Source organism: Heteronotia binoei, chromosome 3 (assembly GCF_032191835.1).
Source record: "Heteronotia binoei isolate CCM8104 ecotype False Entrance Well chromosome 3, APGP_CSIRO_Hbin_v1, whole genome shotgun sequence".
NCBI lineage: Eukaryota > Metazoa > Chordata > Lepidosauria > Squamata > Gekkonidae > Heteronotia > Heteronotia binoei.
The window spans coordinates 64,127,577-64,140,422 of NC_083225.1; the positions used below are offsets into that span (position 1 = coordinate 64,127,577).

A 12,846-nucleotide genomic window follows, 5' to 3' on the forward strand; every position below is an offset into this window, starting at 1 on the left:
AAAAGGATACCACACTATAAACAGAAAGTCGGGCAAGTCTCCAAAGTATAAAGGCTGTAATGGCAAAGTAAGCACAGTCCCTCAGAGAAAAAGAGATCCCAGGATCAAAAATAGTGTCAGCTAAGTCCAATGCACAGATAGGAAGACAACAGAATTATTTAATGCAAAATGAAATCTCTTCACCCCAGTAAAGGTTATTATACATCATGGTATTTTCCAAGATAAAAGCTATGCAGATTTTCCTTGATTCAGTACCCTAAACTACAAAACATGTGTCTGTATGGAAATCCTGAGAACAGAATGCCTTATTTCAAAAGGCAAAGCTTACAAATTGTTGTTGGTTTAGTCATGTGTGCGTGTGTGTGTGTTACAACAAATAAATAGAGAACCAAGAATAGGTAAACATCAGTCAAAGAATGGATGAACCCAGGGATGTTTACCACAAAAATGTCTGGCAGTAATAACCACATTGCTTACCAGAAATTGAATGTGATGTACCAGGGTACAATATTTAGCCACTATCAGAAATGCAAACACAGAAACTTCCTCTTTCGGTACCCTTTTATTCCTGTCTCTTTCATCAGCAGTCCTTACTGCTCCATTGTTTAACTACAAAGGTCTTGAATATGAGTAAGTAAGGCATTTTGACTCCCCATTTTCTTAGGTACCTCATCTCACTGAAACATTATTTCTTAAGACATGACCTCATTTGAATGTTACAATCAGAGCTCACGAATATACCGTGGTGCAGTTACTATGAGGTATTGTTTGAAAAAGAAGAGTCATAAAGGGATACAATGAGTAATAACAAATGGGTGTTTAAAGCTGCCCTGCGCACAGGAGGCAGGCGAACCAAAAAAAATGTGTCCACACGTGCCCATCTGCCTCCCGTCCCTGTCGCACCCCTGAGTTGCCCCCAGCTTGCCGGGAGCCAGCTCAAAAAGGCACCACTTTGAAAGTGGTGCCTCCCTGGCTGACTGGAGGACTGGGAAGCACTCAGAAAGTGCCCAGGGAGCCGTGGATGGGGTGTGTGAGCGTTCCAGACACTCCTTGGGCATCCGCAGCCTGTCCCTCTTCTAAGCACTGTCGGGAAGCTCCTGGGCACCCTATTTCCAGCTGGCTCTCTTTGGAGTGGCTTCATGTCATTCCAAGCCGGGTGTCAATTGCTGGCTCTGAAGCCCAACTATTTCCCATTGCTTCCAAATTAACAATTGGGGTCAGGGATAAGTTGAATTGTCCTTGTAGGACCATAAATGAATGGTCTGTGCCAAAAGCATGTTTTCATAAAGCGGGGGAAAAAATCAGCCTAAAGCACTTGTAATATGATCCACATGCAACCAAAACAGCTCCCCATCTTCAATGCACTACCCAGCTGTTACTCTGTATGCATTACTTGTATGATCTTATTTGCCCACAATCTCCAGGTGGAGCCTGGAGATCTCCCTGTATCACATATGAAGATAAGTTCCTCTGGTGAAAATGGCAGCTTTGGGGGGTGGACTTTATGGCATTAAAACCTGTTGAAGTGCCTTCCCTCCCCCAACCCTCCATTCCCCAAGTTCCACCCCCAAAATCTCCAGGTGGCAACCTTACCCACAATTCCTATTCCAACAGCTGTCTTAATGAATCTTGCCTTTTCCTAATGTTACTTGCTAAAAGTAAGACTGTAAAACCCAGCTGACAATTCAAACACCCAGAAGGCAAGTCGGCAGCAATCATAGAATCATAGAGTTGGAAGGGATCTCCAGGGTCATCTAGTCCAACCCCCTGCACAGTGCAGGAAACCCACAAATACCTACCCCAAATTCACAGGATCTTCATTGCTGTCAGATGGCCATCTAGCCTCTGTTTAAAAACCTCCAAAGAGAGCCCATCACCTCCCGAGGAAGCCTGTTCCACTGAGGAATCTCTAACAGGAAGTTCTTCCTAATGTTGAGCCGGAAACTCTTTTAATTTAATTTCAACCCATTAGTTCTGGTCCTGCCTTCTGGGGCCACAGAAAATGATTCCACACCATTCTCTATATGACAGCCCTTCAAATACTTGAAGATGGTGATCATATCACCTCTCAGCCGCCTCCTCTCCAGGCTAAACATTCCCAGCTCTTTCAGCCTTTCCTCATAGGACTTGGTCCCCAGACCCTTCACCATCTCCGTCGCCCTCCTCTGGACCCCTTCCAACTTGTCTATCTCCTTCTTAAAATGTGGTGCCCAAAACTGAACACAATACTCGGGTCTTATCAGAGCAGAGTAAAGCGATACCATCACTTCACATGATCTGGGCACAATACTTCTGTTGATACAGCCCAAAATTACATTTTCCTTTTTAGCCACTGCATCACACTGTTGACTCATGTTCAGCGTATGATCCACTAAGACCCCTAGATCCTTTTCACACAGACTACTAACACAAGTCTCCCCCACCCTATAGCCATGCATTGGATTTTTCCTACCTAAATGCAGAACTTTACATTTCTGTCTGTTAAAATTCATTTTATTGGTTTTAGCCCAGTTTTCCAACCTGTCAAGGTCATCCTGTATCCTGTTTCTGTCTTCTACTGTATTTGCAACCCCTCCCAATCTTTCTTCAATACCTACAGTGTGCCCCAGTTAAACAAAACAGGACCCATAATTGATCTAATAAGGGTATTCCTAGAGACACCTCAGATGCAATAGCTTGGAGTACTCTCAAGCCTCTTAAAGATCCTCTGATTGTCTCAAAGAATTCTCTGTTGATTGCTTAGATAAGTAATCAGTCTTTAAGGTGCTACTGGACTCTCATTCTTCTCTACTGCTACAGACAGACTGGCACAACAACCCATCTTGATCAATTGGATGATGTAATCCATGTGAATTCCTGGATTTCAGCACTTTACCTTGGGAAAGTTAACTATGTGGTCATGGGATCCATGTGGGGAAAAAAAACAGCTGTATGGGTCAGACAACTGCAATGAACAAAGGATGAAATGGGCTTTTCTCTCATCAGGGCAGCTCCACTAATGGAAGAGTCAGAACAGGAAGGGCTCTTTTCTCTTACAACTAAAGTTACTAAGTCTCAACGCCAGGGATTTTTGGTAGAAAGAGCCCAGCAGGAACTCATCTGCATATTAGGCCACACCTCCTGATGTCAACATTGTTTCACATAGGGCTTTTTGTAGAAAAAGTTCAGCAGGAATTTACTGCATATTAAACCACACCCCCTGACACCAAGTCAGCCAGAACTGCGTTCCTGTGTGTTCCTGCTCAAAAAAAGCCCTGCTCAAGGCTATCAAGGATCCCCATGGTGTAGAGAGTTAAAGCTGCAGTACTGCAGTCCTAAGCTCTGTTCACGACCTGAGTTCGATCCCCGGTGGAAGCTGTGTTTTCAGGTAGCCGGCTTGAGGTGACTCAGCCTTCCATCCTTCCGAGGTCAGTAAAATGAGTACCCAGCTTGCTGGAGGAGAAAGTATATATGACTGGGGAAGGCAATGGCAAACCACCCCGTAAAAAGTCTGCCATGAAAATGTGAAAGTAACGTCACCCCGGAGTTGGAAATGACTGGTGCTAGCACAGGAGACCTTTCCTTTCAAGGCAATCAATCTCACACAACCCTGGGAATCCACTTTTTCAAGTGTGGGTGGAACTGCTGGTAGAAACAGAAAATATCTACAACAATCAATGTCATCCACTGACAGATGGGGGGGATTACTCATGGGGTGGGGACTGAGGCAATGGCTTCTGTTTCTTCAGGTCTTAATTAAGAGTGCTGTAAGCAAGCTTTAGAACAAATATTCTTCCTGAGGCATATGTATTGGCGGCGGGGGGGGGGGGGCGGGAGACCCAACAGCTGTCGTTAAATGCTTTTGTTACATGCCCAGACTGCTGTTACCTGGATTAGTCTGGAAGCTTTAGAATGAAGCTGTAGCAGATCTTGCTAATTATATTACAAATCGATGTAGCTCAACACTAACAAGGATGAACTGCCATCAAAACTCACTTCAAGTAAAACATTAAGAAATTCTTTCAGCACTACAGGTTCCGTGTTTTTTAATCTTTCTTTTTTTCCCCTGGGTCATATTTTGTTCACAAATTGCTTACAAGCATTTGTTTCCAGAACAGCCAGGATAGCTCACCTGTACTGCAAAATGATACCTTGAATGTGAGATTGTCACTGACTGCATAAGAAGAAGGAATTGTTCCTAACAGCATGATTTTTCCCCTTATCAAGAGAAGTTGTGCTTGCACTATAGGGATGCAAACATAAAGCTCTCACATACAGTGAAGTAAAGGGATACATTTTTAAACTTATGGATGCCCTTACATGTTAAGGAGCTACAGAAAGGTCACCTAACTATTTTGTGACAAACAGGAAGAGAAGTAGATTGGAGACATGTAGATGCACATTTGTATTTTTCAGAAAGTCTAAATCTACAATATTCCTCCCTCTTCACATTAGGAATACTGAGGGAAGTGCTCTATTGATCTCCCCCTGCCATGCCCTGTGGCGCTGTTGCTGCTCTGGGCATGCTGCAAGGTACCTAGGCCATTCACTTTAAACCAAGGCTTCCCCATGCCTTGCCTTGGCATATTTATTAATTTTTAACCTGCAGGAGGCTCCAAGAGTCATGAAAGAATGGGCCATAGGCTTTTACAAGATAAGGCTGAGAGAGAAGTTCATTGTTAAGTATTATTCAATCTAAACTGAGAAACTAATCCAATGCAAGACAAAAATTGTACATTCAAAAAAGCAAAAGAATCCACAGTACTTTGGATGCTCAACCCTATCAGTGCCATGGTTCGGCTCTTTGTTATCTGAAGTAAACTGCTTATGGTATCGATCTCGCCTAGACTTAGATTATGTGTCTGAGAGCAAATTGTACAATTATCCATTGTAAGGAAACTGAAAGCATCTACCTTGAGTTGATTACCAATATTGTTACATGGTACAATTCCTCATTGTTCTGTGAATTAGAACCAACTCATTATTTACTCAATAAGACATTATCATCAGGTAAAAATCAGCATCTTGTGGGGAGTATTTTATAGAAACTTAAAATTATAGATCCTAAAAAAGGATGTTAGTAGAACAAATATTTCCAATAACAGAGCTCTATAGGATAATTATTGCAGAACAATATTTGTTACAGAAACTGTGGATGTTGCAGTGCATTATAGATCAGTCCTTTTAAAATTGTTAAGCTGAAGGATGATGTACAGCATTACTAAAATGGTGACTATTTTAAAGAACATGAAGTCTTTTTTGCTGCAGATGTGGGCATTAAATATTGTTTAACTTCCCAAAGTAATTTAAAATACAGCTAGTTCCATAAAATTAATAGCATTTCAAAACTCTTCTGCTAAATCAAATAGGATAGAAATATTTGCTTTTCAGGGGCTATATAGTAAAATAATATTTGAACTATATCCAAAGTGAGATTATTCCTTCTTCTACTGGTGGATCCAAGGTCCTTTCTTTTATTTGTAGGATTTTCTTCTGCAAATAATCTTTGCAATAGTTATTAATATAAATAAGGCAACTCTCTGAAAGCAGAAATGTATCCCAATTACTTAGCAGCATTCAGATTAATGTGCTACTATTTCTACAACATCTGCCTTTAAATAAGAATAAAGGAAAAATCTGACATAAAATTATCTACAGTAGTACCTTTTCTTACTGAAGATTGTGGCTAGATAATGTACTTACCATCCTCAGTCGGTACATAGATGTTCAGATACAGGCAGTCTTCGTTTTGATCTTGAACATATGTCACCACAGTATCCAGGTTAGCGGTAAACCAAACAGGCAGCATATCATTGAGCAGAGACCTCTCATCCAGGTACTGTGGGCAAACAGGAGCAAATTGTGTGGCATTCCGCACACCGGTCCAGGACGAGGGAGGTTCTGGGGGCTGGAATCTTCTCTCTCCAGTTGGAGGAGAAGCATAAGGGACTCCCAAGTATTGCTCCACAGGGCCAAGGATTTCATTGGGCAAGGGTGTTCTTACACCACGTATTTTGCCATAATTCGTGGTTACAACTGGGTATTGTGCTTGTCCATCAATAAGTGTAAACCGTATCGCTAGAGCAGTTATCCAGAGGAGGAAATTAGAATTCAACATGACACAAACTGGAGTAAAGATCAAAGGCAGCCATAAGAGTCCCATTGGCCTTGACATGATTTACATCAACATTAGCAGGCCTCTGTCTTCTACACCCAGACAGAAAATCAATGTAGTCAGGACAGGACAAAAAAAGACAGAAGAAAAACAGGGAGGGGAGAGTAGATGACCAAGCAAAATAGATAAAGAGGCAAAAAGTAATATTTCTCAGGCAGTGAAAATGCCAAAGATGAGTGTGACATAAGTCTCAGTAGACTGACCATAGAAAGATCCCAGTGATACAAAAAGCAGGAGAGTTCTGGTGCCTAAAGCCCATCCTGTGGCTCTGCTCCTGGTTTAATACAGATGTCACTCTCCAAGAACTAAAGTTGGCAAGATCCTGGGCATTTACTCTGCTACATTGGCATGGTGATGTCCTTCAGTTAATTCCAACATGATGGATCAACCTGTGCATAGAGAAAAAAAAAATCAAATTAACTTTTTTTTTTTTTTTGCTACTGGCCATATTTAAAGCTATGTTGCATTTTTTTCAACTGCTTCAGACTTTCATCAAGTGTTGTGAAATCAGCATTGCACTGCAATATAGTTTTTAAGGATCTGAGAATTCCCCAGTGCCTAGTAGGCTAGTGGGACATGCCTCAGTAACACACTGTTACACTAAAATGGTTCTCTCCAGTGGGCATTGCACATTGAGAGTCATCACTAATGGAATGTGACATTGTAGCAGTCACATTGACTGCAGGACTAACATTTCTGTATGTGTGTGTGTGTGTGGACAGACAGACAGACAGACAGACAGACAGACAGACAGACAGACAGACAGACAGACAGACAGACAGACAGACAGACAGACAGACAGACAGATAGATAGATAGATAGATAGATAGATAGATAGATAGATAGATAGATAGATAGATAGATAGATACCTCTAGTGAATTCTCCAATGTACACCAGTTTAAATATATTTCAGGAGGGTTTGGGATAGCTTACAGTTTGTTTTTGTTTGTTTTTGGGTAGGATTGTTTTCATACTTGTTAGATTCAGGTGGGTAGCCATGTTGGTCTGAAGTGTCCATTAATTACTCTCAGCATTCTACAATTAAGGACATATCAGTCTCCAATTTTAACATATTTGTTTCCTTCACTGTTTTTTGTCCCAGAATTGAACCTAAACAAATGGTCACCATATAAAATACGCTTATTATTCTATTTGATCCTTAAACCTGTTAAACATCTTCATTATGCTGTATGATAATGTACTGCTTACTCTCTAACTATATTAGGGGTCCCAATCCTCCTGCTCTAGCGGGGGACCCCAGGATTTCCACCCTCTTCCCCCGCTCCCCCAAAAAACGGAAGCGGGGGGAGGGGAGGAAATGGCGCCGGGGAGCATGGCCAGCCGCCCCATCCCAGAGCGGGCGAAGCCGCTGCGCTGCGCCGCCGCCGCCCCCTCCCTGCCCACCGCAGCTGCTCCTCCCCGCCCAGGCTGAGCCCATTCAAACCAATACGGCTACCCATCCATCCTTGGAGACAACTCCCCACTTCCAATCACGCTCCTTTCCCCTTAGATTTGACAGAAAATGATCTCCCGCCAGTTGGATGAGACCTCAGTCTTTTTTTGTAAAGAAAAAAAAACGGAACCATGGTTATCGGCGCGGGTTCTTCGGGGACAGAAAACGCAAAGGCACTGCACAGCGCTGGCTGAAAGCGAGCGCGTTTCTATGGTGACCAGCCGAGCGTCTTCTCCAGTTGCGATGATGTCTGCTTGTGGAGACGACGAATTTCGGCCCCAATACACTTTCCACCACCTCCCTCAAAAAAGCTTTCCCTCGGAAAGCCAGGAGACCCGGAACCGCCTGGTCAAATGGTGAGGAGGAGAGCCGGCTAGAGTAGCTTCCTCTGGGGTTGGGGGGAGACGAAACTGTGGTCTGAAATGGAGGATCCTTTTTGAGGGCTGTGAGACTGGGGTGGGAAGAGGTCCCCGCTTCAGTCGGAGGTCTCTGAAATGCAGGGGGACGCTGAGTGGATGGGTTGCGTTTCTTGAAGTAGTGAGATTTTAGGTCAGAAACGCGCCCGTAATGATTCAGCAGGTAATTCCTAATGTTAAAAAAGCACTTTTGTAAACATTTTTAAAAAATTTCTTTGACCATCTTTGCTGCATATTTGTTGTGATATGAAATGGTTGCCTCTTCTGTGTGTCTGTCCTCTTTTTGGGCTCTTTAAAAAAAACCTGATGAAAATGTCCTTTTTGGGTTGGAAGGTTATGGATATTCCTAGCTAGTAACAATTATTGCAAGTTATATGTTGTCGAAGGCAGGTTAAGTAGTATAGTATTGCAGGTTAAATAGCAGCTAGTGCCTCTCCCCAAAATACCCCCCAAGTTTAAAAAATATTGGACCAGAGGGTCCAATTCTATGAGCCCCAAAAGATGGTGCCCCTATCCTTAATTATTTCCTATGGAAGAAAGGCATTTAAAAAGGCGTGCTGTCCCTTTAAATGTGATGGCCAGAACTCCCTTGGAGTTCAATTATGCTTGTCACATCCTTGTTCCTGGCTCCACCCCCAATGTCTCCTGGCTCCACCCCCAATGTCTCCTTGCTCCGCCCCCAAAGTCCCCAGATTTTTCTTTAATTGGACTTGGCAACCCTAGCGCGATGGTTGGTGCGGGGAAAGGGTTAGGGCTGCCAATCCCCAGGTGGGGGCAGGGGATCCCTCGGTTTGGAGGCCCTCCCCCCCCGCTTCAGGGTCATCAGAAAGCGGGGGGAGGGGAGGGAAATGTCTGCTGGGAACTCTGTTATTCCCTATGGAGATTTATTCCCATAGAAAATCATGAAGAATCGATCTGTAGGTATCTGGGGCTCTGGGGTGGCTGTTTTTGGGGGTAGAGGCACCAAATTTTCAGTATAGTATCTAGTGTCTCTCCCCAAAATACCCCCCAAATTTCAAAAGGATTGGACCAGGGGGTCCAATTCTATGAGCCCCAAAAGAAGGTGCCCCTATCCTTCATTATTTCCTATGGAAGGAAGGCATTGAAAAGGCGTGCCGTCCCTTTAAATGTGAGGGCCAGAACTCCCTTTGGAGTTCAATTATGCTTGTCACAGCCTTGATCTTGGCTCCACCCCTAATGTCTCCTGGTTCCACCCTCAAAGTCTCCTGGCTCCACCCCCAAAGTCCCCAGATATTTCTTGAATTGGACTTGGCAACCCTAAACTATATCTATGGATGGGTAATTTCCAATTTTGTTTTTGTCTCTCTCTTAATTCTAATTGGCCCCTCCTGGCAATTTCCCCCAACTCTCTCTCTCTTTCTATATGTAATGGTTGAGGAAATTCCATTTCACTATATCTGAAGAAGTGTGCTTCCACATGAAAGCTTATACCTTGAATGCAACTTTTTTTGGATCTTCAGGGACTACTAGACTCAAACTTTGTTCTTCATATTTGTTAGGCATTACTTGCTGAATTTTAACTGGATGTTCCTATGCCATGTTTTACAATGTTAATACCTTCCTTCTCCATATAAGGAAAACTGATTTCAGAGCAGTGTGAATAAACTGCCATGTTGAATGATTTGTGCCATGACAAATCAAAGACATAGTGTGAAAATATTTCCAGTCAAACACAGGCATTTTACCCTACACCTGAGGAAATGCTATCAGCTTCCTCTGTTGCCAGGGCATCCACCCTGCAGCCTGGGATGGTCTTTCCCTATGAGTAGAGACACCCCGATACCCAGAGAGATCCACAGTCTTCACAGCAGTGCCCACAGAAAAGGCTTGGCATTAATGATGGGTCTGCCAGGGCCACTGCTGTACCTGAGAAAGAAAACAGCTTCAGAGTGACAAGCTGACTGCAACATTCTTCTGTGCTCCCTCCACCCCCCTTCTCCTCTCTCTTCTGGGAAACAATGGATAAGCCATTGCTATAATCCAAGGGTGCAAGTTTCTAATGGGCCAAGAGGCTACCTATTGTCAGGAAAAGGCACACAGACAAAAAAAAATCCTGCCTCTAGCACATATTCCATGTAAGAATGATGTTTTGTTACATCTTGTCACACTCTGGTACTAATGGCTTTTCCTTCCTCTAGCCATCACCTCTGGTGTGGACACACCTATTCTCAGGATAATTTTTTGGGTATAAATACCATTGCCATTTTTTGCCATGATCTGTGTTCTGTTGGCTGCTCACAAAGCAGCCCCCCCCCCCCAGTCTATGTCAGGTCTCCTCCAAGTATAGTGATGGTCATTTTACATGCACCCCTCTTTTTGTCCGTCTTCAGATTGAACCATCTTTCAAGATCTGCTATAGTGTTACCCCATCTCTCCTTCCCCTATTGCACATGATCCTCTCTGTGTTTCTACATCTTGTGAGTAAGCCACCCCATTTATGCAGGTATATGTGTATTATGCATGCAAACCTAGGCAGTATAGGTTTGTACAATGCAAACCTGACAACAAAAGTCAATATAGTCAAAGCAATGCTATTCCCAGTAGTAATGTATGGCTGTGAGAGTTGGACCATAAACACAGAAGAATAGATGTTTTCGAATTGTGGTGCAGGAGAAGACTCTTGAGAGTCCCTTGGACTGCAAGAAGATCAAATCAGTCAGTCCTAAGGGAAATCAACCATGACTGGAAGGTCAGATGCTGAGGCTGAAGCTCAAATACTTTGGCTACCAAATGAGAAGGGAGCATTCACTGGAGAAGACCTCGATGCTGGGAAAAACAGAAGGCAAAAGAAGAAGGGGACCACAAAAGATGAGATGGCTGGACAGCGTTACTGATGTAACTAACATGAATTTGGGTGGACTTCGGAGGATGGTGGAAGAGGGCCTGGAGTGACTTAGTCCATGGGGTCGCAAACAGACTCGACTGTGCAACTGAACAAATGTTTGAATTTTATTATTTTCTTTTATAAATAAAATTCATTTTATTTTACTACTTGGCCTGGTTATTGGCACTAATAAGAGGGTCTATTTGGGACTATACCCATAATGCGTACATGCTCAAGTCTCTGCTACCGGCTCTCAGCCATTACAACTCTCTCCACTGTTTATGTCTCTTAAGCTTTTTAAAGAGATATACCACAATAGCTGATAAGTAGTTCAATATATTCCACCATCAATGAGGGTCTTCAAGGTCCGAATTTTAGAGCATAAAGCTCATCTTTAGAGAGAGGTGCCTGAGGCTCCGATATACCAGCATATTAAGGGGAGTGGCCATCAGGTTAGGGATTTGAGATTTTTTGCATTGTACAAATATAAACCCAAACCTTATGTGAAAGAAAATGTGTAAAAAAATTTATTGCAACAGGAAAGTTATTGGGTTTATAGACCTCAAAAGGTAGCACCTAAAGAAATGAATTGTAATATTGTTTTCTCTGTATTTTTAGGTACGTAGGAAATAGGTCTCTTTATTTATTTATTTATATTCCGCCCTCCCCACCGAAGCAGGCTCAGAGCAGCTCACAATATAAAATCACAATTAAAATCAATACATATTATAAAAATTACACATTCAGTAGTTAAAAACAGACAGAATTAATTTGGTGCTAATCTCTTTGATATTATATGTTTTCAGTGGCGACGGTGTTTCTTCAATTTCCCTACGATATAGGCTCCACATCAGTTAAAAGCCAACTGGAAGAGAGCAGTCTTGCAAGCCTTGCAGAATTGGACAAGGTTCTGCAAGACCCTCACTTCCTCTGGCAGTTGATTCCACCAGGGGCTGTGATCGAGAAGGCCCTCTCTCTAGTGATCTTTAATTTGGCCTCCTTCGGCCCAGGGATTACTAATAGATTTTGAGATCCAGATCAAAGTATCCTCTGGTGAACGTGTGGGGAGAGCTGGTCCCTAAGGTAGGCAGGTCTTAGGCTTTAAAGGTAATAAACAGCACCTTGTAACGAATCTAGTATACTATTGACAGCCAGTGCCGTTCCCGCAGTCCCAGCTGTATGTGCTCCCATTTGGGAAGCCCAATAGCAGCCTGGCCACCGCATTCTGCACTAGCTGCAGTTTCCGGGTTCAGTACAAGGGCAGCCCCAAGTAGAGGGCATTACAGTAGTCCAACCTCAAGGTGACCGTTGCATGGATCACTGTTGCCAGGTCGCCGTGCTCCAGGAAGGGAGATAAAAACTCTGTATTTTATAGTGATTATATATGCTATTGTTAAATTATGGTGGAATATTTGAACTCCTTATTAACTATTGAGGTTTTGAAGGATATATTGTGTTTAATACACCGGTACCTGTGCTATTATATTACTTCCGTTTACAGGTGCCCTGGAGGAAATGGCTGATTTGAAGGGTGGACTCTAGCATTGTACCATGCTGAGGCCCTCCCCTCCCCAATCCCCTCCCTCTCCTAGAACCACCCCCAAAGTCTCCAGGTATTTTCCAACACAGACCTGGCAATCCTACACAAGGATAAAGTGTCTTTTGTATTTCTGTGTGCACGCACATGTGTATGTTTGTGCCCCTGTGTTTGTGCCCCTGTGTCATGGCAACCTCTGGTGACTCTTGCTTGGTCACGGAGAACATTCAGAGAAGTGGCTTGATAGCCTGCCTCTTCCTCCCAACTCTAGTATTCTTTGGAAGTTTCCCATTCAAATAGTTGCTATCTAAGAAGCTAAGCAGAGTCAGTCCTGCTTAGCTTCTGAGATGTGATGAAATTAGGCTTGCCTGGGCTATCCAGTTAAGGCAAGGATATTTTGTCTTTTAATGCTGTCCCCATCACCATAATCCCTACTATTC

General features: G+C 43.2%; 1 protein-coding gene across 2 annotated transcripts in view; it reads right to left on the bottom strand.

Moving 5' to 3' along the window:
- The window catches only part of NLGN4X (neuroligin 4 X-linked), a 293,209-nt gene that overhangs the window by 213,823 nt on the left and 66,540 nt on the right, over positions 1 to 12,846 (bottom strand). For both annotated transcript variants that reach the window (XM_060233923.1, XM_060233922.1), the window contains exon 3: positions 5,683 to 6,543. In XM_060233923.1, coding sequence (XP_060089906.1) covers positions 5,683 to 6,154 — 472 coding nt within the window. In that variant the 5' untranslated portion in view covers positions 6,155 to 6,543. The remainder of the gene's footprint in view (positions 1 to 5,682; positions 6,544 to 12,846) is intronic.